The sequence below is a fragment of the Gambusia affinis genome, linkage group LG21, assembly GCF_019740435.1.
Source record: "Gambusia affinis linkage group LG21, SWU_Gaff_1.0, whole genome shotgun sequence".
Taxonomy (NCBI): Eukaryota; Metazoa; Chordata; class Actinopteri; order Cyprinodontiformes; family Poeciliidae; genus Gambusia; species Gambusia affinis.
Window position 1 is genome coordinate 22,408,790 of NC_057888.1, and position 26,334 is coordinate 22,435,123.

General features: G+C 40.2%; 1 protein-coding gene across 2 annotated transcripts; it reads right to left on the reverse strand.

Moving 5' to 3' along the window:
• Positions 1-3,981: 3,981 nt before the first annotated feature.
• lancl2 (LanC lantibiotic synthetase component C-like 2 (bacterial)) lies at positions 3,982-25,944 on the reverse strand. Of its 2 annotated transcripts, XR_006369456.1 has the most exons (11): positions 25,506-25,944; positions 24,336-24,540; positions 21,680-21,797; positions 20,344-20,551; positions 18,696-18,843; positions 18,308-18,454; positions 8,710-8,892; positions 6,650-6,826; positions 6,484-6,556; positions 4,722-5,231; positions 3,982-4,177 (listed from the first exon to the last, which is right to left on the reverse strand). XR_006369456.1 is itself a non-coding variant. In XM_044104452.1 (10 exons), the coding sequence occupies exons 2-10, from the start codon at positions 24,498-24,500 to the stop codon at positions 5,155-5,157; spliced, it is 1,296 nt and encodes a 431-aa protein (XP_043960387.1). In that variant the 5' UTR covers positions 24,501-24,540; positions 25,506-25,944; the 3' UTR covers positions 4,557-5,154. The 2 variants fall into 2 exon arrangements, 1 of the variants encoding a protein (XP_043960387.1); XM_044104452.1 differs by lacking the exon at positions 3,982-4,177 and having other exon boundaries at positions 4,557-5,231.
• Between the last annotated feature and the right edge of the window lie 390 nt (positions 25,945-26,334).

Sequence of the window (26,334 nt, forward strand, 5' to 3'; positions counted from 1 at the left end):
TTTTAGTCCTCTATACATCCAGCTGCCTGGTCTGAGTGGCTGGTTGAAACAAGAAAGTAGTTTATAGTTTTCATTATTTTCTGAACCGATCTGATGAACAACTTTGATGAAAACTGATAGGTATTTTCTCAACCTTCATAAGAAGAACCACAGACAGCGTTTATTAGTTTTCATCCATGCTTTTGCAAAAGGAGCAAACCGCTTCTGCAAGCTGTTCACCATGAGTTCTGAAAGCCTTCAGTTAGAGCTTGTCTTTTATTTGCAGGGAAGGCAGCAGGGGCACCGTATGGGGGTGGGGGGGGGTTATGATAATTTAATTTATAACCCAGTTGTTCTCCATGAGAGGTGGGTAGACTGTGAGATTATCAACCATCTAGCATAGTTAGCTTAGCTACAGACTACAGTTTGCCTCCATTTCACTAGCATCTAATGAAATGGAGGCATTTCATTAGATGCCTCCAAAATGCTATGGTCTCATAGCATTTTTTGAGAAGATTGGATTGCTTTATGTGTATTTTGCTTGATGCCTATTACTGTTGCTGGTGGGGAGACATTTCAGTAATCTAAAACTAATAGAAAAATTTTAAGCAACCTACTTGCATACTGTATGCAGACTGTTGGATGTAAAATTCATGAGCAGTAAATTTTGTGCTAGTTCTCAGTATTGGACTAAAGAAAGCAAGGCTGTTTAAAATTGTGATGCTTTTGATAAGTCAGATAGACTCAAAAAATTGTAACAGCTGCATGGGGGGCCCCCCATTGAATTTTTTGTCATGGGGCCCAAGCTTCCTGGCAGCGTCCCTGCAAGGGAGTGAAAGGGAATGGGAGAGAGTGATTTTATCTTCAAAGTAGGGAGGGGGACATTCTGCACACAGGCAGTTTCACAAGTACGGAGTATTCTGGTAGATAAGAAATCAGCTGCAAAAACATGTTCAAGGTTAAGTGAAAAGAAAGTTTTGTCTTTACACAGTTCATCAAGTTTTTTCTCCAGAGGGCGAGAACATTAAAACCTTTAAATAAAAAACAAACTGGTAATGAAGAACTGCTAATGTGACAACAAAACATAATAATTCTAACATTAACACCTATTTCTAACAAAAACAAATCATGGGCAAATTTTAACTTATTTTATATTTTTTTCTGATTCACACATTGCAACAATTATTCATTCAGGCTTAAATATAAAAAAAATATGGTTTGAGAAAGTGTAGTCTGCTTTCAAATAAGTTTAGCTTTCCTTGTACATTCCAGTTCTACTGTGTCTTATTCACAGTTTTCAAAGTTGTTTAAATAAATTAGAAACAGAATCTGCAAGTATATATCCTTTTTACATTTATTTCAGCTGTAATAACTTCCTGGAAGGTAGGGGGGTATAGGAGGCCCAGTTGAGCTTGTGCTGTCAACCATCTAGCATCCCAGCTGGTTCTGTCTCCTAGTGTTTAAGGCCGACTCTCTCCTAGCCTGGATGTCTAGTTAATTCAATAAGCTTGAAAACTGTGTCTCTGTTTCCATCGGCTGGTTGTCTGAATGGAAATGTTAAACTTAGGTCATGTTGCGTAGATGGTAAATATTAATGGCAGCTCTATTTCTTATCTTCCTCTTGACACCTGTATTGCTATCTTTTTAAAACATTGTCATGAGATAAAGTGTAAAGTTTTTTTCTTTCCTTTTTTAAAATCTTTCTTAAAGTTGACTCACAACACCTAAGGAAAATGGATAAAAGTCAGGATCCCTGCCAGGGGCCAAGCTGTTGTTCTGTTGAGGATGTTGAAGACCAAAAAGCCAAGTGAAAATAGGAACTAATCTTGTAGTTGCGCAATACTTTTCAGTCAAATTTCCAGATGTTTAACATTTCTATTTTAAACAAGATATCTGTGTTACTGCAAGATGATTTTTTTAGTCTGATTGAACAAACAACACATATTCCTTTAGGATAGCAGGTCTGGAAAACTAAACACAATCCAATGCTCTTTACATAGCAAGGACTAATTTACAACACTGCACATTATTCTCAGATTTCCCATCCAGTTGTGCCAGTTTTATGTTTCCTAAAAACTAAAATGGTTGTTTCTAAACCATTTTAATGTAATGACATTAAAGCTGCTTCCTAACAACTGAGGCTCCATTTTCACAGAATAGAAAACATCAGCCACCCTGAGCCCAGCCCAGGGTGGCTGGGCTCTCCCTTAGAGATAGGGTGAGAAGCTCAGTCATCCGGGAGAGACTCAGAGTAGAGCCACTGCTCATTCACGTTGAGAGGAGCCCGGGCATCTGGTCAGGATGCCTCCTGGACGCCTCCCTGGTGAGGTGTTCCGGGCACGTCCCACCGGGAGGAGGCCCCAGGGAAGACCCAGGACACGCTGGAGGGACTATGTCTCTCAGCTGGCCTGGGAACGCCTTGGGATTCCTCCGGAGGAGCTAGAAGAAGTGGCTGGGGAGATGGAAGTCTGGGCCTCCCTTCTGAAGCTGCTACCCCCGCGACCCGACCCCGGATAAGCGGAAGATGATGGATGGATGGATGAATGGATAGTTCAAAACAATCATTTTATCTCAAGGTATACTTTTTTATATATCAAGACAGTGAAGCTGTGAGTCATTATGTTTATCTCATTATGTCTAGACAAAAATATATTAGATATACACACATCAGGTACGTGCGTGTATTATACAAAATATATAAGCGAAATCAAAAACTTTACATATCTAATGCAACTTTTTTTAAAAAAAACAACACATTAAGCTTAGGAAAGTACCGTGTACTGTGAATTTCCCTTATGCAATGAGATTTCTCTTAACATTTCTGCATTTAATGCACATTCACGTGCTGTCAGGATTTATGCAGCTGCATGTTTTCACAATGCAAACCAAGACACCAAAGTTGCTCAAATGCATGCTGATCTGGTAGGAAGCTCATGAAGCCAATTATGTGAATAGTTATCATGTTTAAGGTATACAAGCTAATTTAACATAACAGTGCATGGATACCTTAACACAGGTGTAGTGCATTAAGTTCACTTGTAGTAATTACTGACAGCAAATTTAAGTACATAACCCTAACATTTTTGCAATCATTTTCTACGTGGAACATTTCCACATCTTGGCTACAACTCCCCCAGATAGTACAGATAGTATTAGTGTAGAGGTCTAGTCATTTTTAAACATTTTAAAATGGTTTCAATAGCTGTTTTCTAACAGCTTGTTCCTTACTTATTACTTAATGTTTTCTATTGAAATTCACAAATATTCTTATTACTAAAAACATCTCAAAACGTGCTCATTATTAATTCCATGGGCCATCACAATTCCTGTGTGATCCCCATAACTGTCAAGTCTCCTGTTTCTTCTGGGAAAGTATTGTATTTTACCTAGCTACTTTATTTTGTATTTCTCCCTCTCTCTCCCCACAGTAACGTGACCCTCGGTCATGTGTGGTAATTAACATATCGGTTAGTTCCACACATTTTTCTGAATGGGCTTACACGCTTTTTACTTTATCATACTTTTCTCGGACACCGGTTAGCTGAAATGGTGCAATTTATAACCTCGGTGGAGAGGGGCGGACCAAGGAGAACTGAGGGATTTAATTGGATAAGCCTAATGTCCGTCAATTAAATCAACCAATGGGATATGGGCTATCACGGTCAATAAAAATTATATTTGATATATATTTTTAGGCTGTGCATTTATGTGCATCAGTCTGTAGTCCATCAGCCACTCCTACCCTGGACAGAAGTTCAGACTGGAGGCAGCTTTATTTTTTTCTGTTCAAATTGTCAACCCGCCACAGTGGCGAGTGCCTTGCTCTAATTTACACGCCATTTCATACTTTCACCCGCATTTGGCCAGTGGCGGGTGCAAATAATCCACAAGTTGAATTTCTCACAACCATAACGTTTGGTGTTCATTGCATTTGTCTTGATATGAATATGAACATTAGGGAATAAGAAAAATCAATATGTATCAATCATCTACAATCAATGACTAGAACTGGCCATTTTTTCCTAACCAACTTTATTTATGATTGGACAACTATTCACTAAAAGTGGGGCGTGCTGTGGTGGCGCAAGGGGTCAGCACGCCCCCCGTCAGGAGGCCCCAGTCCCCGACACGGACGCCGCGGGCTCGACACCCGGTCCCAGCGACCCTTGCCGCATGTCCTCCCCCCCTGGAGCCTGCCCTGAAATGACGACATGTTTTGTTTTTTAGAAGCATAGATATGAGGCATATATTGAAGCATTATCATGAGGTAAAGGAGGTCATCACTGTAATATTAAATCATTTTGGCTTTTCTCAACTCTTTGGCAGAACATTATCTCATCTGAACTTCCTCCCAGCTGTGTGATATTAAAGACTGACTCAGAGCTGGAACAGCAGCTTACGTTGAAACACCACTGTGGTGCAGTCAGGCTGCAGACACACTAAACAGGAAAAAGCTTTCCATGATATCCAGCCACTCTTCAGCCTGGCATGATGGAAAGCCTGGCTGTTGCCTGGGGAACTGGTTCCCACGGCAGGATCAGAAAAGCATGCACAGGAAAAAGCACTGACATTGATTCTTCAATCCACATATATTGTTTATAATTATGAAATCAAAGATGACACTTTAGTACATTTTGACACACATGAATGGATCCTGTTAAACACTACAGACAGAACATGAGACAGCAAGAGCTGCAATAATGAACATGCAGAGGCATTTTAACACCTGAACAGTATCACACCTCATTCTCTGTACGATGGGGGGAGGTGGGGTGAGGTGAAGGAGGTGGGGGGTCATCTCTGTCAGGTGACAATGAATCGTTCTGAGTGAGAAGGTTAAAGTCCCAAACACAATCGGACGAGAGGGAAGAGCGACATACAGATTTCCAGAAACCTTCCTATTCCTGATCCATCGAATAATAATCTGTGACAGAAATCCCCCCTCCTACTCCTCTCCCTTCCCCCGAAACCCCTACCTCCACCTAAGAAACAACATTCATCATGCTGTTAAACCAGGAATTCTTCAGAAACAAACTGATTTCACTGAAATTCAGCTGCCAACAGGACTGTTCTGTCCAAAGCAATAACAAAGTTGTCCAAATACTGACACCTCCCTGACCACTCCCTCCCCATCTCCTGCCATGCCCCCGATCCTCAGCCTCATCAGCTGGAGGGTTAAAGCTCAAAGGCAGGGAAGCTGGAGGCTTCAGGGTTGGCCATCTCCGACAGGTAGTGGATGGTTCCTGCCATACCTGAGTAGAGAAATGCATCCACATCATCAACATCATCATCACTTGTCACTCTGTTTATACATTATACAGTAGTGAAGCTCCACCTGTCTTCACATCTCGCTCAGATTTGCCTGTCATTGCATCTGATCAGAAAAGATGAATCTGGACAAATCACTATTGCAGAATTAAAGGTAAATCTCTGAACTTACATTCATCAGCAAAATTATTGAAGGAGCAGTGCTCAGAAGAAAACAGGTGAGTCAGTCAGTCTGCTGAGGCGTTGAGGTGTTAAGGAAACTCAAGTTGCTTTGACTTGTCTACATTGTTGATAAGCCAAAGCTAGATCAGTTTGCTGGCTAATTAGCCACAGTGAGTCCAAGTGATGGTACTCTTGGATGTGTTGGGATTGGCTAAGTCCTACTGAAAAATGAAATACCCAAATCCATAAAGACTGTGGGCAGAGGGAGGAATGAAGTGCTCTAACACTTCCTGGAAGGTGGCTGTAGACTGCCAGAAATATGACAAAGTTACTGATCTCTAGCCAAGAAGCTCATTGTCCCTTTGAGGAATCATGAACCACCCTAACACACTGTCCATCTGGTTCTGCAAGGGTTTTACTCCCTGACAACTGATCCTATTGAAAAACAAGTAAGGGTGATATCTCACATGGTCAGGGTAGGGATTTAATTTTACATGCAGAACTTTTCCTGCTCTGTTTCCTTTTCAGTACTGAAGTTCAGGCAAACGGAAAGGCGCCGGCTACTGAGGCAGCTGGTTAAGTGGACTTTACCGTGCGGTAAAGTTGACCAAGTGTTGCCAAGTCTATGACTGGTTAAAAAAGACATTTCCCCAGAAACCCTGCTGAACCTGCTGGTAGGGGCTGGTAGGGGCAACAGGACAGTCCATCAGTGGCCCACCAGTTATATGATGACAAATGTTAAAAGTCACAAAAATTCAGAGGTGGAGGAGCAGGCATCATAATTTCAAAATAATAGCATGTGGCCAACAAGTATGTGCAGGGATGGAGCAATTGATGCCAGCCTCCTCACACCCATTTCAATGAGTTAACTATAAACCTATAATCCATCTTTACTGTTACTGGTTTATAAAAGACCTATTTAAAATAAACAAACCACACTTGGCTTGGTCAGGAGGCAAGTAAAGCCTGGTGGCTCATCAGGTTGATAGTACACTGGGGGAAACCTGCTCCTAGCCCTGGAGGAATAACACCAAAGAAGTTTTTGTGGTAAACACAAGGAGATAGATGTTGTACCTTCAAATAAAGAGTATGGTCTGTCTGGAATGCGACAGCCATGAGTCCCATAGTCCAAGCACCACTCAGCAAACTGGAAAAAAGTAATCACACCACCAGGTCAAGAGCTGGTCCAAAACCAGTCACTATGGTGAAGCTTAGCTCAGTTCCTGAGGCCCTGCCTTACCTTGCACGCTCGATACAAGTACTTTTTTTCCTGTGTGAGCTTATATAGGGTTAAGAAGGCATAGCCGTTGCCGGCGGTCCCATGGCAGATACCGTAGCCTTTCCTTAGCAAGCCCCGCTGCCAGATGACCTCAGCACAGTCTACTGCCTCCTTCAGGTATTTCTCCTCTTTGAACATCTACAAGACATAGTCAGGAAGAAGGAACATGAGTTCATCCTGACAGCTTCAACCCAAAGAAAAGAGGAATCATCATTTTGTTGAATCAACTGTTGAATGACATCTTCCTGCCAGGTTGGCAATGGTCCCCTTCTCTCTGGAGGATGGAAGAGCAATGAGCTCACAGTAAACTAAACCATTTCACATTTTCATACATCAGTACAAGCACATCTAAAACAATTAGAAGATTGCATAGAGGTGCTATATTTTTTGCCAGTCCCCAGTCTCCATCAGACATTCCAAGCCTCGGTTTATTGTAATTCTGATTGTGGTTCATAGGTAATGAAGACAAAACATTCTGTCTCTCAGAAAATTAGAATACTGTGAAAAAGGTTTCCTATGCAGTCCCAAACGGTGATCATGGGATGATAAGAAAGGGACGGCAGCAGCATCCTTTTGTCAAAGGATGCTTTGCTGTTCTTGCATGCTTGCTGTACAAAATACAGCAGATTATAGCCAGACAAAATATTCAAATTTCAACTTGAAAGTACAAGCTTCAATGTCATGAAATGGACAATATGTGAAAGATGTCTGGGTCTGGACCTATTTTTGGTCTCTCAGCTCAGTTTTTGTCTTATGACAGTTGTCTTATACACCCAGGTTTACACACTCTGTCCTCAGAGCTGCATTACTTCTATACATATTTAAAGACTGGGATTTATGACTTTCTATTCTCCTCTGAAGTGTTTGACAAGCCTCTGCAGTGAAACGAAATGACAGAAATGAAGATTCATGGACTTGAGGTAAATGCTGGATATGGACTTGAGACAAAATTACCATTGATTCAAAGTCACGTAGAGTCTGATTGACAAATTGTTCAATTATCAATCTCCTTTCCTGTGGAACCAGTTTTTGTCTGGCAGCTTTTAAGGCTAGGCCTAAAATTGTCTAATAAAGAGAATAGCTACAGTAGCTGCTAGCTTTTTTGTACTACTCTCCATTTATGCATCATTTGCAAAAATGATTGCCAAAGGCTTTTTTTAATTTCCATATGAAAGTACTTACAGTCCAATGATTCTTTTCTCCCCATGTGTCTGCTTATCTGCTTCCTAAAACTCAGGTGACCAAACTGGTAATCCTGGGTCAGGTTCTCTTGGAGCCACCTTTCTGTTAAGAGGAAGTTGTTTCTCTCCACTGCTGCTCTATGCTTTATCAGAATCATGCTGTATTCCTTGACACGTTCCAGTCAGTTGCATTGTGCAGAAATAACCTTGTCTACCGTGATTCTATAAACCTGGATTTGTCTTGACAGAAAACCTGCTGAGCCTGGTGGTCTGTGCACCAGGGCAGTCCACCTGCTGCCCACTGTGTTTCAGTCATCAGTGAACATATGATGTTGTTTACAAAATGAAATAAATACACAAATGTTGGGGAACTAATGACTCCACTTCCGATTCATAATTACAGTTTGTTACTAAATCATACTGGCGCCAACAACAACTGCTAAATCTGACCTAAGATGTTCATCTGGTAAAATAGTCAGTGGTTTCGATCCTGCACATAGTAAAACAAAAGCTTGAGCTGTTATGTACTGATGTAACAGGCGAAGCATTCTGGGGAATCTGGTCTCCTATTGAGCGTTTCCTTCTGTACTGTGCTGGACAGCGCTTCACATTAGTGAATGGAGTGAGACTGCCAGAATGGACCAACAAGCAGACAGCAGCCTGCAGAGCACTTCCTGACCACAGGCTCAGTCTGCAGTCTCACAGAACTCAGTCCCAGCTGTAAAAGTGCCTGAAGAAGCTTCAGAAATTAAAATTAATGAAATTACACTACATGCAACACTTTTTCTACAGAGCGATGAGGAGTCAGGGTTGTGCTTGTGATAGACAAGAGCAGCTTACCTTGTAGGCCATAATGAGCATGTGGATGACACCTGGAGCTCCGTGACACCAGTGTACCAGCCGGTCACTCTCGTTGCTTAGCGACGATGGGAAGTTCCCAGATCGAAACCTCTTGTGGCGGACGTAGTCGATGCTGGGGCGGACCAGCTCTGCCAGCGTGGTTGGGTGGAGCCTGGCTCCAGGCTGAACAGAGAAACACTCAAGACACTGCTCATCCATCTCCATGGTTACACAGGAGGATAACAGAACAGGAACTGGTTATAGCAGACATAGACCTAATTGACTTGTGAAACCTAAGGTTATGGGAAATGTGTCCTCCTGTTACCCATTTCTAAAATGTGCCTTTGCTAAGGAAACTTTCTAAAAACTAGTAAAATATTCCTTTAATCAAACACATAAAATAAGCTCACCATAAAGGAAATGATGTATCATTCTACTGAGGGAAAAGCAGCCATTCAGCGAGACCTGGGCAGTGACCATTATGGATTAGTTGTAAATGTTCAAGCAAACCTATTAAATTATTATATCATATTGTGAAAGTGTGATAGTTTTGATAAATACAAATTACTTCACATGAAGAAATTAGATTTTAATCATTCAGCTGTTATATATAAACAATACTATTATGAATCAAATTGAGTGGGATTATGATTTCTCTTAAAAATAAAAATATTTGGCAAGGAGTTTGTGGTAATGGTTCTATGAAATACCTACTGTAATATTTGTGCACTGATTTGCTGAAAAAGCAAAGCAAGATTAAAACAGTTTGGTCAAAAGTCCCAATGAGTCTTTTTCATCATGTGATTATTTACTATTACCATTCCCCTCTTAAAGGAACTTCCAATAAAACCAGAAGTCCCTTCAGCAAACTAGAATGCATCAGGACCAGTACTGAGAAGACTAAAGCTTCTGATTAACCAACAACAATACTCCTGGTTCATTCACATAATATGGGAATGGTCCTCAATGTCTAACTCCCTTCACTAAACTACACTGTAAAAAATTAACTTAAGGGGTTATCAGATTAACAAAAGAATATCATGTGCTTTTAACTAAATAATTTCATGTTTCAAACAAAAACGTGATGTTGGTAAACAAAAAATTCAACAACTTCATGTTTATGAAATTTAATCATGTTGAGATAACATGATTCATTATAGTCAGACTGATATAGTGCTGAAGCCGAGTGAGATCACGGGACATCACGCGAGTTCACGCGAGACAATCGTTTTTGTCTCAACTTGAATAACGTATTCAAGTTGAGATAATGTGATTCAATTTAGTCAGATTCATTTCCCTCTGAAGAGGGTCTAGCGAGATCAGGGGATCACGAGAGATTATGAGACATAACTGTTTTGCGCCTGGGAAAACGTCAAAGTGGTTTTAGTTACACATTAAACTATAGATATTTGTTTTTCTCTGCAGGGCACTATTGGCATTTAAGAACTGCACTGTTACATTTCTTAAATTTCTTTCAGCATTTAAGAACTGTAAAAAAAAAGCATTTTTAAAAAAAAACAACCCACTTTTTTTAAGAAAAGTCTTTGAATTAATGTAATTAAATCATGGAAAGGATTTTCACACGATTAAATAGCTTTCTTTCAGCATGAAGCATGTTTGTTGAGCTAACTTAATGTTCATGAGTTGGATCAACTTAATAATTATTGTGAAGGTATCACTGTAACATAAGCTGGTTTCTCCAGCGTGCTGTGGTGGCGCAGGGGTTTAGCACGCTGCACGTTTAGAGGCCTTAGTGCTCGAGGACTCGAGGACGCAGACGTTGCTGGTTTGACTCCCGGTCCTGGTGACCTTTGCCGCATGTCCTCACCCTGTCTGCCTACTGTCTCAAAAAATATGAGCCACTAGCGCTGCAAAAACTCTTCGGAGAAGAAAAAAAAAGTTGATTTCAAATAATGTTGGAGCCTGTAAAGGGTTGGATGAATTTGTTTTTGTTGATGTTGCAGATGAGTGGTGGATTTATTGTTGTTTGTTTGTTTTGTGCTGGGGCCCTCCTCCTCGTCAGTCAGCCTACTTCTATAATTGGCAGGCAGGCAGCAGCTGGGAAGTTCTGGTTGTTTGATAGAGGAGTGAGGAGTGGAATGGTTTTCTTTACCGTCAAATAAACTTTACTTATTATAAGTCAACTCTGAGATTATTTTTGATTAAAAGTTTTGATATCTTTCGACAAGAAGCCATCTCCGCGAGTGCTTTTTGGATTTGACGAGTCAGAGACCTCCTCCTTAGGACTACTCTGGCGAAGAGAAAATTTGGAGGCTTGTTAAGACGCCAGAGTAGCCGTAATAAGTAAAGAAAACCCACTGATGACTTGAAAAGAAAAGCTCAAAGTTGGAGGATCCAGCCTATCACCAGCCGATCGCTCTCAGACGAACAAATAAAGCTGTCAGCGGGCCGTGAGTAAAATCAGCTGATCGAGTTTATGAATGGAAGCGCCGCTGCGCTACAAAGAAAATATCGATGAGTACAGAAAGCGAAGTTTATGATTTTGGAAACGGACTGTGGCAAAGAAGAATGCTTATTGATGAACTTATTTGAAAGAGAAGGGATCTGTGTGATCATTAACAATGTCTGAACCGGAAACTGCACCTACGTATGAGGACAGGTTAAAGGTGCGCGTTCTTTCGCGCAGAGGCAGATTGGGAGCCTGCACCAGAAAAATCAATGAAATAAAGGCTTTGATGACGGATGCAGGAAATGTTGATGCCGTCAATGATTCAGTGCAAGCATTTAAAGAAGCTGTGGATGAGTTTAATAATGCTCATAAGTTGGTTCAAGAGCTCTTATCAGAGGAAGAAAAGGACAATGATTACAATGACTGGTTTGAGCCTCGAATAACTAACTTAAATTATTTTTTGAAAGATGTTGAAATCTGGAAAAAAGACATTGTACAATCAACAATCAGACCATTTGACAGCATATCTAATGTATCACAGAAATCAAAATCCTCTTCTACTAGATCATCAAGATCCAGATCTTCCTCAGTCTCTGTAGAGTTAAAAAAGGCCAAAGCAGAACAGGCTGCTGCATTGGCACGAGTGGCTGCCTTGAAAGAGAAACATGATTTGCAAATAGAGGAAGCGAAATTGAAGTTGAGAATGGAGCAAATTGAGCTACAAGCTGATTTTGCAGCATCAACTGCTAAAATAAAGACTTTGCAAAGTGATGAGGTGGATCAGAAACCATCTTTAGGTGACGGCATGAATGAATATTATAGCTCTCATCAAGAACTAGATTCGAGAGAGGGCAAGGTGGAATTCATGCAGCTAGGTGCTATACCAAAAACTCCACTCCAACAGACTATTATTGAGAGATGCAGGTCTTCTCCTAGGAGTTTGGGCACAGCAGAGAATGGGCCTCAAGGTGGGAATCTCACTGAAAGTGAAACTGAAGCTGCAACTTTCAATCATAATGCATCTCAAACTGTACAAGATTATCAAAATGTGGTGGTTACTGCTGATAATGAAAATTTGAATGTTGTTATTCGAAGACAAAATGACATAGCAGAACTCATTGTCAGCCAGCAAAACCTGTCTTTGTTACCTCCGAGAAATATTTCTGTGTTTGATGGTAACCCATTAGAATACCATTCCTTTGTTCATGCATTTGAACAATTAATTGAAGACAGGACTAAAAATGATAAAGACAGACTATATTATCTAGAACAATTTACATCTGGTTTGCCAAGGGAGTTGGTTCGCAGTTGTTTACAAGCAGAAGGAAGTAAAGGCTACAGAGAAGCTAAACAACTATTAAAGCAGCACTTCGGAAATGAAATGAAAGTTTCTGCAGCTTATTTGGATAAAGCCTTGAACTGGACAGCGATTAAAGCTGAGGATGGAAAAATGCTGTATGCATATAAATGTATTTGAGAGGATGTTGTAATGCAATGGTGACTTACAGTACTTAGAGGAACTTGAAATTCCATCAAATTTAAGGCTGCTAGCATCCAAACTACCTTATAAACTGCGAGAAAGATGGCGAACCACAGCTTATGAAATACAACAGAGAACTGGCAGGAGAGTCAGATTTAAACATCTTGTCGAGTTTGTGGAAAACTATGCTAATATGCTTTTGGATCCTTTGTTTGGAGACCTTCAAGACCAAACAACAACCAAACAAACATTCCCAAGAGGCAAAGGTGAGCTAAAATCAATAAGAGGTAAAAACAGCAGCTTTGCAACATCAATATCTACAGAGAAAACAGGATGTGCTATAAAGCAATCAGTTTTGCCTCCACCACCTCCTGAAACGATACCCAGTCCCATCATCCATCACTGTGGATTTTGTGAGGGAAAACACAACTTAACTGACTGTTCGCGTTTTAAAACAGAGTCACATGATACTAAAGTTGAATTTTTGAGAAGTCATGGATATTGCTTTGGTTGCCTACTAAAAGGTCATTTAAGCAAAAATTGTAAGAGGAGACTAACGTGTCAAGTTTGTCAAATGAGACATCCAACAGTACTTCATATTAAAAGTGCAAAAGTTGTAAAGCAGGACAGTCAAACTGAGACTGAAGTAACTCCCATAAGCAGTGCTCTTGTTTCAGCAGGTGATGCAACCAGGGCCGGGAGAGAATGTGCACTTTCAATTGTTCCCGTCCGAGTTAAGGTGGCAAAAGGGGACAAATATATTCAGACCTATGCTTTCCTTGACCCGGGCAGCACGGCAACATTTTGTACTGAAAGATTGATGAACCGACTAAGTTTGAAAGGACGCAAAACTGAGATACTTCTGCGAACAATGGGACAGGAAAAGCCAGCAGGAACCTATGAGGTTAGAGGACTAGAGGTGGGAGACTTGGAGGGCTGCACATACTTGGACCTGCCAAAGGTTTACACACAAGATAAAATACCTGTCTCAAAAGAAAACATAATCACACAAGCTGATCTGGAGATGTGGCCTCATCTCAAGGGTGTCCATTTAAAGAAAATTGAGGCAGACATTGAACTACTCATTGGAACTGATGTTCCTCGAGCATTAGAGCCATGGAAAATAATAAACAGTCATGATAACGGACCGTATGCAATGGAAACAGTGCTTGGATGGGTGGTAACTGGACCACTTGGTGTTGATAGTACCACAGAATATTTTGGGCCTATTGCAGTGTCAAGTAACAGAATTTTGGTTACTGATTTGAAGGATTTACTCATCAGACAATATAACCAGGATTTCTCTGAGAACTTGTATGAGGAGAAAATTGAGATGTCTGTTGAGGATAAGTGTTTTATGGAGATTGCTTCTGGCTCATTGTATATTAAAGATGGACACTATCACCTACCACTTCCTTTCAGAAATAAAGACAAAGTTATGCCTGATAACTATAAAGTGGTTAAGGAACGCACACTGCACCTTATGAAAAGGTTTAAGAAGGATATGTTGTATGCAGAAGAATACACATCCTTCATGGAGGACATTTTGAAAAGGGCTATGCAGAAAAGGTTCCATTAGAGCAGCTTTGCAGGGAGGATGGACATGTCTGGTACATTCCGCATCATGGTGTTTACCATGTTTAAAGCAAAACTGAGGGTGGTGTTTGATTGTACATCCTCATACCAAGGAACTTCTCTGAACAAGGAGCTGCTCCAAGGTCCCGATTTAACAAACACCCTTATTGGGGTACTGTTAAGGTTTCGCCAAGAACCAATTGCAGTAATGGCAGATATTGAGGCAATGTTTTATCAAGTTTATGTGGATGAAAAGGACAGAGACTTCCTCAGGTTTCTGTGGTGGCCAGAAGGGAACATTAACAAACCTCTTGAGGTTTACCGGATGAAAGTTCACCTCTTTGGCTCTGTATCATCCCCAAGCATTGCTAACTTTGCTCTGCATCAAACTGCTACTGACAACCAGAAGCACTATTCTGATGAAGTTATTAAAACCATTAAAAGTAACTTTTATGTGGACGATTGTCTCCGATCAGTGGCAACAGTAAACCAGGCAATAAAGCTTGTCACCGATCTCACCAGAATATGCAGTGAGGGAGGTTTCACATTAACAAAATGGGTCAGCAACAGCCAGGAAGTGCTGGCAAGCATCCCTGAACATCACAGAGCTGGAGCATTTAAGGAACTAGATCTGGACAAAGAAAAGCTGAAAGAACAAATAACAGTTGAGTCTGCACTTGGACTCCACTGGGATACTCTCAGTGATAGCTTCAGTTTTAAAGTAGCCATCAGGAGTCGACCTGTTACCAGAAGAGGTATACTCTCCACAGTGAGTTCAGTATATGACCCGTTAGGATTTCTTTCTCCTTTTGTCTTTAAAGCCAGACAATTACTCCAGGAACTCTGCAGATCCAAGTATGGATGGGATCATGTCATTCCCCAGAAATTTGCAGAGCCCTGGCAAAGATGGCTCAAGGAGTTAAATCTGCTACAAGACTTTCAAGTTGCAAGATGCATAAAGCCTGAAAATTTCAATCACATGGAAACTGCTGAACTGCATCATTTTTGTGATGCAAGTGAGTCAGGCTATGGTACAGTAAGCTACCTTAGATTATCAAATCACCAAGGTCAAATCCATATCTGCTTCATATTTGGAAAAGCTAGAGTGGCACCTCTAAAGCAGATGACCATACCTAGACTGGAACTTACAGCAGCAACATTGGCTGCAAAGGTGGATCGAATGCTAAAGAAAGAGCTGCAATTACCACTTACAGATTCAACTTTCTGGACAGATAGTACATCTGTGTTGAAATATATTCACAATCAAACTAAAAGATTTCACACTTTTGTATCCAACAGGATTGCAGTAATCCATGACCTTTCCCACACCAGCCAGTGGAGATAAGTTCAAAAGTCAACCCAGCCGACGACGCATCAAGAGGGCTTCATGTGGAAGCTTTCCTAAGATCAAAATGGCTGACCGGTCCTGAATATCTCAGCAGAGAAAAAAGAACATGGCCGAGCCACACAGAAGGTCTGGAAGAAATACCAGCAAATGATCCTGAGGTGAGAAAGGAGATCACAGTTAACAGTGTGATAGTGGAGGATCAAAATCCAATATGCAGGCTAATCGAGTATCATTCATCATGGAACAGACTTCAGAAGTCTGTAGCCTGGATATTAAAGGTGAAAAGACATCTTCTACTGCTAAGCCAGCAAAGAAAAAGCCAAACGCACATGTCTTCAGGAATGAGGAAGAAGTTGAAAAATCAGCATGAGACCCAAAACCTGTCAGTGGATGACATGCAGAATGCAGAGAAAGCTATAATTTGTTTTGAACAAAAACGCTACTTTCACTGTGAATTTACTTATTTGGAACAAGGCAAACCTCTCAGTTCAAGAAGTACCATCCTCAAACTGGATCCAATGCTTGATTGCGGCATTTTGAGAGTTGGTGGCAGGATAAACAAAAGCGCAATGCCAATTCACCAGAAAAACCCAATCATTTTACCTAAAGGTTCTCAAATATCCTACCTCATCTTGCAACAAATTCATCACCAAGTTGGACATTCAGGAAGGAGCCACATGCTGTCCAAGTTAAGGCAGAAATTTTGGCTCCCTCATGCAAACTCTTTAGCCAGAAAAATTATCAAGAGCTGTGTATTCTGTAGACGCATGCAGGCAAAACCTGGTGAACAGAAAATGTCAGACCTTCCTGAGGACCGTTTAAATCCTGACCTACCTCCTTTTAGCCATGTTGGCATTGATTACTTTGGTCCTATTGAAGTAAAAAGGGGACGAGCTCAGGTGAAACGATGGGGAGTCATATTCACCTGTCTGGTGAGTCGAGCTGTCCACCTGGAGATGGCAAATTTCTTAACCACAGACTCATGCATAAATGCTATACGCAGATTCATCTGCAGAAGAGGATCAGTGATGAGCATCAGAACAGACTGTGGAACAAACTTTGTGGGAGCACAAAAGGAACTACAAGAAGCATTAAGAGAGCTGAATCATCAAAAAATCCAAAAGACTCTTTTAATAGAGGGAATAAAATGGATTTTTAACCCTCCTTTTGGGGCTCACTACGGTGGAGTCTGGGAAAGACTAATACGTCTAATCAAAAAGACCCTCACATCTGTTCTAAAGGAACAAACACTGGACGATGAAACCCTGTCAACAGCACTATGTGAAGTGGAAGCCATTCTAAATGACAGGCCAATTACTTCTGTGTCAAATGACCCCTATGACTTGGAACCTCTAACACCCAACCATTTACTCCAGCTGAAAGGAAAGGCAACCATACCACCAGGAGTCTTTGAAAAAACGGATCAATATTCAAGAAGAAGATGGAGACAAGCGCAGTATCTTGCAGATCTTTTCTGGAGACGTTGGATAAGGGAGTATCTCCCACTCATGCAAGAACGAAACAAGTGGAACACCAAAAGGAGGAACTTCAGCCCTGGAGATCTGGTTGTTATTGTGGATAACTTGGCACCAAGGAGTGCATGGACAATGGGTCGTATTATGAAGACTTTTCCGGATGCCAAAGGATTTGTTAGAAGTGTTTTGGTTAAAACCAAAGCCAATGTTATCCAGCGACCAATTGATAAACTCTGTCTTTTAATGGAGGCAGCAGAATGAAATAAGACTTTTTAAAATTACTATGGACTGTTCTAAGCAATAGGAATGTTGAAAGGCTCTAGATAGCATTGACAGACAAAATGACTATAATTAAATTTATGTAATGTTTTTGCTAGATACTAGGCTCCTGTGAATATTATTTTTGTAATTGTTATTTGCTAAGGCTAACAATTAAGGGCCGGGATGTTGGAGCCTGTAAAGGGTTGGATGAATTTGTTTTTGTTGATGTTGCAGATGAGTGGTGGATTTATTGTTGTTTGTTTGTTTTGTGCTGGGGCCCTCCTCCTCGTCAGTCAGCCTACTTCTATAATTGGCAGGCAGGCAGCAGCTGGGAAGTTCTGGTTGTTTGATAGAGGAGTGAGGAGTGGAATGGTTTTCTTTACCGTCAAATAAACTTTACTTATTATAAGTCAACTCTGAGATTATTTTTGATTAAAAGTTTTGATATCTTTCGACAAGAAGCCATCTCCGCGAGTGCTTTTTGGATTTGACGAGTCAGAGACCTCCTCCTTAGGACTACTCTGGCGAAGAGAAAATTTGGAGGCTTGTTAAGACGCCAGAGTAGCCGTAATAACTAAATTGCCATTAAACTTAGTCAAGTAAATTATTTGGTCCAAAGGGTTGCAAATTAGTTGGGCTGGCTCTTTTAAATTACATTGGGTCCAACTATAGTAAATGAGTTGAATCAACATTAATAAATTAAATTGAACCAACACATTTGCTTTGAATTGGAATAATATTAAGTTCAGCCAACTCTTTGATTTAGAATCAACTATAGAATAACCTTAATAAATTAAGTTGACCTAACACATTTGCATTAAATAGGAGTAACAGAATTACATGGTGTTGAAATAAAGCAAAGTAATCAGGTGGAAAACCTTTCCATGATTTTTTAAAGTTCATCCAAAGAGTTATTTTTTTCAGTGTACACCTGACCGGGTGACTTGTGAGCAGATCAACTACTTTCAGATTTTACCTTATAATTAATAGATTTTCTGAAAATGGACAATTGATCCAGCTGAGCAGCTATGGTTGGAGGTTTCTCCTACCTGCATCAGAATGTAAAAGATGCCAGTAAGACCATGGGCAGCACCAACATACTGCTTCTTATGCCATTCATAGAGGAGAGGGCAGCGATCCGTCTTCTTCTCCTCAGCTGACATGTTCTTTCCTGATTCCACGATGGCCGTCACCACCTACAGTTAGGAGACGATGAACAATCAAAGCAATGAGCCAAGTATATACCAACAAGCATCTATGTGTGAACATACATACATACACACACTATATATATTCTTGAATGTGCAAATCCATACAAGATATTATTCCTGAAACAGTCATATGGGTGCAAGATAAGTGCAAATCATAACCTCTTCCCCAAGGTTCTTCAGACTTAATGTTAAGCCATTTACTGTGTCAATAGTGAGTGGGGCTCACCTTGGTAATTGTTGCCTCAGCCACAGCATCAGCCCCAATTTCTTTATTAACATAAAGCAGAGCAAACAAATATCCAGTCCGACCAAACAGCAGTTCGTCAGGCATCTCGTTGTCTGGACTGATGACTGAGCGTTGCAGCTGGAGGAGCCTGGAGGAGATCCAAACGCTTTGATCATGGCTACGCTTTTAATGTGGGACAAAACTATATAAAAACAAAATGCTTTCATTTAGAATTAATAGAACACTATGACAAAATATTCACTATTTTGACATTTAAACAAGGGTTGTGTGAAATCAGAACCAGCGTTTGTCATTTTGGTGCCCAAAGTAAGATTATGAGCAGCTATTCCACCTTTAACCTGTCATATATAAAACTTGAAGAAATATTAACGACTGAATTTCGCATCAAATCTATTTTAGCACACAACGTTTACCATAATATTAGAAATGTAAGGTATTTTTAATAATAGTTCCTGTAGGTTGCCTAAAATTATGATAAAATATGCAGCAAAACTGTTTTATGTTGCCCTGTCATGGACTAGTGACCTGTCCAGGTGACCCCGCCTCTCACCCATTGACCTTTGGAGATGGGCACCGGTACCCCTGGAGACCCCACTAGGGATAAGTGTGTATAATATTTGTCCTATCTGTTTAACATAAGAACATGACAACAGATCATAATATTTTGTGAAAAATATTTAAGATAACAAATGAGAGGTGCAGGGGTAAAGCAAAACCCATATGTGCAGGCCTTAGTCCTCGACGCGACTGTCACAGATTCAATTACCGGCCTGATTACCCTTACTGCATGTCTTCTCCATCTCTCATTACCTACTGTCCTGTCTGACCACTCTCAAATCAAGGCCACTCCAAAAATATATGCAAAGATTTTAATGCAGGCAGATAATGAGGAGAAAATGAAATTCCTTCTGTTGTGGATAAATTGAGCAGCTCATTATAGTCATCACATAGTGAACTGTCACATAGATAGTCTACTGGACTATCAGGTGGGTAAACACCTGATAGTTTGACTAAGGACCAAAATCATAAAACTTGCTACATTTCCAACTGTTGTGGTTCTTTTACACTGCACTGTGTCGAACCAACCGAACCCTATGCCCTAAGCAACTTGATCCCCCCCTTGCCAGTGGTGGCGCTGCACCAAGAAACACTGAAGGAAATGACACAAAACTCTCTGAAGAAGACATTGAGAACAACTTCTTTCTTTACTAAATGTAAATGAAAATGGAGTAGCGTCAAATCTTAGTTTTTGTAAAACTTCTATGATGTCTTTGGCAAAACACTAGAGCAAATATTTCCAAATTAGTACCACAAACACTTTTGCAAAAAAAGTACAAAAAGCCTACATCTGAAAAGATGTTCAGTAATATTATTTAATTTTAAGAATTCATTTATATTTTAACAGTTTGTGAACAGGTTTTATCAATGGATTCTTTCACAACTGGGCCTTTAAGAGCATTCATGATCTTGATTTGGCCCAAAACAAAAATGAGTTTGACACCCCTGCTCTAGCGCTAGAGCTTATATTTACCCAGAAGGCCCAGTACTTCCTGTTTTTGGAGCAGCAAACCAACGGGAGTTTAATTAAAGTGGACTGGTGTGAATGCAGCTATACTCTACTACTCACCTGGACACACAGTCTTTACTCTCTGTATTGTTGTTTAGTTTGTGGTGGACCACAGCACCAACAGCCAGAGGTCCAGCATCGCCACACAGAAAAGTCACTTTGCGGCCATTCAAAATCCTCATGGCCCTCTTCACATAATCCAATGCCCTCTGCAGGTGGGAAGCCTCACCAGAGATGCGGTGCAGCTGAAGGTACAATAAGGCAATGCCTGCAGAGACAGGAGAACATTTTCTACAGCTGAAACACTGCAAAATGTTCTAATCATGTAGAGCAGGTCAGAGCTGCTCTTTATGCAGTCTGACCTGCATGGGTTGTGGAGCTCATACAACTTCCTCCACAGAAAGTTTTTTTGTTGGAGTAACATTCCTTATGAATTCAAGTATATGGCCTAGGATAAGCAGAAAAGCTTGAAACACAATTTTTTTAAATTAAGGGACCTTCACAACTAATCTAAAAAATAAAAAGTGTTATTTTACAAGCTAAAAAATCTCAGAGGCATTAGTGAAGCAATCTGCTGCATCTCCTGCAGGTGGGGAGACGCAGCAGACACAAAAACGCAGTATGTTTTTGTGTAAATAGTATCATTACTCATTAGCTGAGTAATGAGACTTACTCATTAAGTAAGTCTGTTGGGTTGTGTCTTAAACCTTGTCTTATCTTGACTTTTTCTGGAGATCTGACCTTTAGGTAATGACATAGCCTTTCCACCAAAAATGTACTGAATACGAATCAAATGACACAACAATACAAAGTATTGTTGTGTCATTTGATTTTCTTACTGTGATTTTGTGTAAAGAAAGAATGTTAGTGAGAGAGATTAGTGATCAGGAAATGGCCGTTCTCAGCTCCACAAGTCCACTACGTCAAGGTGAGCTGTGCTCTTCAGCGGAAAAAAGCTTAATGCCTTGTCAATAAAATTCATTATTATTATTATTATTATTATTATTATTATTATTAATATCCATCCATCCATCATCTTCCGCTTATCCGGGGTCGGGTCGCGGGGGTAGCAGCTTCAGAAGGGAGGCCCAGACTTCCCTCTCCCCAGCCACTTCTTCTAGCTCCTGTCCGCCTTGGGTGACCCTACCAGGGGCATGAAGCCCCAGACAGCATAGCTCCCAGGATCATTGGGGCACTCAAACCCCTCCACCACGAAAAGGTGGCAGTCCAAGGAGAGGTTATTATTAATATTGTTCAACATTTCACAATAACAAATTTAATGCCACAGTGGGCGTGAAGGTTATTGTTGCTGGTTAGGATATATTGTTCAATATTGTTATCCTTCTCCACAGCTCCTCTTTGGCTGCTGGCAGAAAGAAGCTCATCTGGCACAGACCTGTCCAGCCGGTGTAAGTGCTGAAGTCATGGGGGTCAGCAGTCTTTAGGCCTTCTTCCATTTGCTGGAGGAGATCATTGATCTTACTCTGGACCTTCCTTAGAAATGCTGCATTAACCTGAGCAGAAGAAAAGAAATACTGCAAGCTATCAAGTACAGGAATTGTACAGTTCAGTTATGACTTGTGTTTTATAAGTTGTTTAGCACTGATAGCAGTTTTCTGGCTGATCATCAACTTTTACAAAACCTGACCTGCCGATTTTGACTTTGGAGGATACCAATTTTTTTTGTCTGTAAGGTCGCTAACTATATAGTGACAAAGTTGATAAGTTGGCAACAGTGGGGTGACTGTTGTTAATGTGCAGACGTGCAGATGTGACCTGGTGGGAGGTCTGTCAGTCGGTCCTCTTCATAGCAGAGCAACATGGGACGGTGGCTGATCATTAGACCTTTTCTTAGTAGATGAAGACACTAGATAAGATCGGTGGATACATTTCGGCCGATTCCTGATCACCCAAAATCAGGGCCGATTATAGGTCCTCCCCTATTTTCCAATGTGTAATAATTAGAATTATACACTGAGTGTACATTATTAGGCAGCTGAGCACTTCAGTTAGTTTTTATTTTACGCATACTTTCCAACTGAAAGGTGTATAGAAGTAAATGCTTATTGGATTTAGAAATGGCAGCTGATGTCTATTTATTTAAAGAGGGGGGTCTTAGGAGATCAACACGTAACCTGTCACAATAAGCAAGTAATTAATCATATGATAAATTAAAATGAACGCTGACTTGCCCACTAATGTACAGTCAGAAATTGAATGGAGAACCATGAAACTAGACACAGTAAACAAATCACTGAGAGCACAGTAGCTGATCAATTAGAATTTCATTCTTTACAATGCAACAAGCTTTGGGTACTCAAGCTTCTACTTAATTTCAATTTTATTTCCTAATCCAGATATTTTTGCATTGCACAAACAGGATATAAAAAATTACATCAACATCTCAATGTTTTAACTTTAACTTCGGACTTTCCTTTAGTGTGTTTAAAAATAATGACCTTGAGATTTAAATCTAAGTCACTAAACATAATCTAGCCGTTACCAAGTGCACGTTATTTTAGAGAGAGGGCTACCGTTGACAGTAGTGGTTACAGAAGCTATGCAGCTGATTGTTTCCTAACTGAAAAGGGTCGTAACTTCTGGTAGTTAGAACTAGACGACCCTCTCTCACCACCTTAATTAGATTATCTCTTATAGACCTCTTTTAGGGTAAGACCCAGGTCTTAGAGATTTTCCAGATCTGTTAGACAGAGAACTGGTCAGTAGTCAGCCCCGAGGAGTTGAGAGGTGAGGGCGGGGCTGGCTAACAAACAATAGTTGGAATCAAAGTTGGAAGTAGTTTATCTTAACTCTTCATTTATATATTAAAAAAATGTAAACAAAATATTATTTTGTTTTGAGCCAGAATAATCTACAATTTTTTTAATTTCCCAAAAAACAAACTAAAATCTAATGTTCCAAACAGGATCCCCTAGCCATTAAAATAAAATACAACAACACATCCATTACCTGCAGCTAACATTTAGCACAAAGATTGTTGATTGGTTTTACAAACACAACATGTAAAAACAGGAAAGAAAGTGGAGGATGGGAGGGGCTCGAATCATCCAAGATTTATCCAGGAATCATCTGGGAATCATCCAGCTTTTCCTGGCATGCAAACAACTTCCACACCTTACATCACCGGTAGACTGACTGCACTGTATCTAGTGTAAAAGTCGGTTGTAGATTATCATAACCAACCCTATTAAATTAAATATGGGTGTCATTAGAGTATCATTAGCAAAATACTGGATCTGATCTCAAAACTGCAACTATAAAGATTTAACTATGAATGTTTATTTCATTAGATTTGTTTCACTCTCCATGAATATGAATAGTTTATGTAACAACTAAAATAAATTATGAATGAAAGGAGCATAAAGAAAGCATAAACTTATAGCTACCCTCTAATCACATAGAGAGAATAGTAGGTTCGCAATTCTTTGGAAGTTATAATTGCTCTATCTGTTTGCAAATCTATTTTGAATATTGTTTAATTAAACAAAATGTATGCACTTTGTACATGCAGGTATTCCAACAGCAACAATATTTTGTTGTTTACCTAATTCTTATTTAAGACAGGAATAGTTTTGAACTTCCGTATGACTTATATAAGATTTCCAAGATAAATGTTCACCAACGAGAACACTCAAAAACTTACCTCTTTTTTTTTAGTTTTTTTTTCTCAACGTTATCAACATGTAATTGTGCATCAGCAAATGTTTTGAGCTACAAAATGTCATAGACTTCGTTTAACCAATATTTATAGATAATCTGTTACAATATAAAAAAATAATTGTTTTGAATTAACGGTTTAATGAAATTCATAATGGAATGCAAGGCTGAAAATGGAATAGTGGTTAAACGATAATTAAAAAGCAAACAATTACATCAATGTTGTCTATCAGGTAACAGTATGTTGTACTAAGCAGCGGTTTTTAAGGTAACCACTGGTTACTAACCAACCAGAACAAGCTATCGTAGCCGATGCTAGGCTAACTGCAGCTACCGCTAGATAAAAATCAACATAAAAGCCTTTATCTTCCCACCTTTCCTTCAGCGTCCAGCGGCTCGTCAGAATCCAGCTCAGCTCCAGCGTTCGAGACAGCGAGTCCCTGTTCCCAGTCAGGATATTGGTTAGGGAAAGAACGCTCTTCCATATCTGCTTCTGTAGTTGATACCAACTTCAGCCGCTTGGACATATTTTCTCCCATCGCTACGGCGACTCGGCGGTGACAGTAATCCTCTGCAACGCTGTAGAGGGAGACACATTTCATTTCCAGAGGGGTGGCGTATTTATTGTGCTGTAATGCGCAAATGAAGCTGTATCTGTTATAAGCAGCAATCAATCCCGTCAAGCAGTTGATATTCTAAACAAAAAGTTTTACTTCCAGTAGCTGTCGCACTGTATAGTTAACCATACGGAGTTTGTAAATATCCTAAAGTAGCCTACTCAGTAAAAAGTGAATGTACACATATTACTTCTGGTTCCTTTTAACACGTTTATCGCCATTGCAATAAATTGAAAAAATCATTTTCTTCCAAAGTGCCATATGGTTTTTTTGTGAGCTGACCAACAATTTCCATCACATCATTGCATCAAAAATACTTACACATAATTTTAACAAAAATGTCAAATGTAACTTCACAGACTATAAGAGCAAGTGTGTGAAGTGTGCACAGACTTACTTAACTTTAGAGTTAAAAATTATTAACGTAATAAAATTAATATAGTTAAACATTGTTAACCATCACCATATTTAAATGTTATGATTCTGGTTATAATAACTTTTCAAATTGTTATTTTAATTTCTATCCATAAATTTAACCCCCCAAAAGAAGTGCTAAGTTTATTAATTTCCAATGGTACTAATGGTTCTAATGGTACTTGTATAAATATATAGCTAGTATAAATAATCAAATAAATGAGTTGATCTTGGAGCATGCACTTCAGTTCTCTCTGTAGAAACCCAAATAAAGCAGTGAAAGTCACCTTGGGCATATTTATGCTCTCAACAAGGCTTCACCAACTTCAAATCTATTGAATCTCAAATTAAAAACAAAGATCGATTATTTTATTTACATGTGAGAGCAAATTCAGAACAATGACAGACTGAGACTGCTCACTGACCAGTGCTACAACAGTGATCGCTGGCCGCTATTGGCTGTAAATATGCGGTACTACAGGCAGAAACAGATGGAGCTGGAGAAGACCTTACCGAGGCGATGCGACCGGCTCGGTTTTCACTCCTTACAGATCCAGTCACAGTCTGTTCTGATCCGTCAGCTTCTGGGCAGCCTCACTTAGTGCCCCGATGCCCAGCCTTTGCTTGTTCCGCTGGAGTGAAGAAGCGTGAGGACCGCAGTCAGAGCGTCCAGGCAGCCATGTGTCACCGCATCACCGAGTCGCTCCCTCCTCCGCATCTTTCCCGCTTTCAACGCACCGAACGATCAGGTAGTGATGTGCTCAGTAAAATCAGATCTCTGCGTCCCACCTGCACCCAGACAGGCGCGGTGCCAAGGCTGCAGAAGGCACCCAGCCCCCTAACTAGGCCAGTCGGACAGAACCCGCACCAGTAGTCGTCCCTTCCGGCAGCTGACTCCCGATGTGAGTGGTGACAGATGGTGTTAGTGTGTGATGCAGCATTGGCTGGATTAGGCAACACAGAGAACAAATTCACAACCCACCCACCCACCCACTCCCTAGGCTCAGTCCTGCTGTCCTTTCATAAAATAGGATCTTCTTCACTGGAGATTTTAATATTCAGGGATGATCCTACAAATCGCTCTGCTATGAACTTTCTTAATATTATGAACTCTTTTAACTTCTCACAGCATTTTACACTTTAGACTTGGTTTTTACTTATGGACTCACTCTTAACGATCTAAGTATAAAAGATGTTGTTTTTAGTGACCAAGGCTATTTCCTTTAATATGTCTTGTTATTTGGAGGCTTCTTCTCAAGTTGCCAGCAAGTGCAGGCGTTTATTGACAGTATTGTAGTTGCAGAGTGATAGGTATTTTCTAAACCTACATAAAAAGAGAACC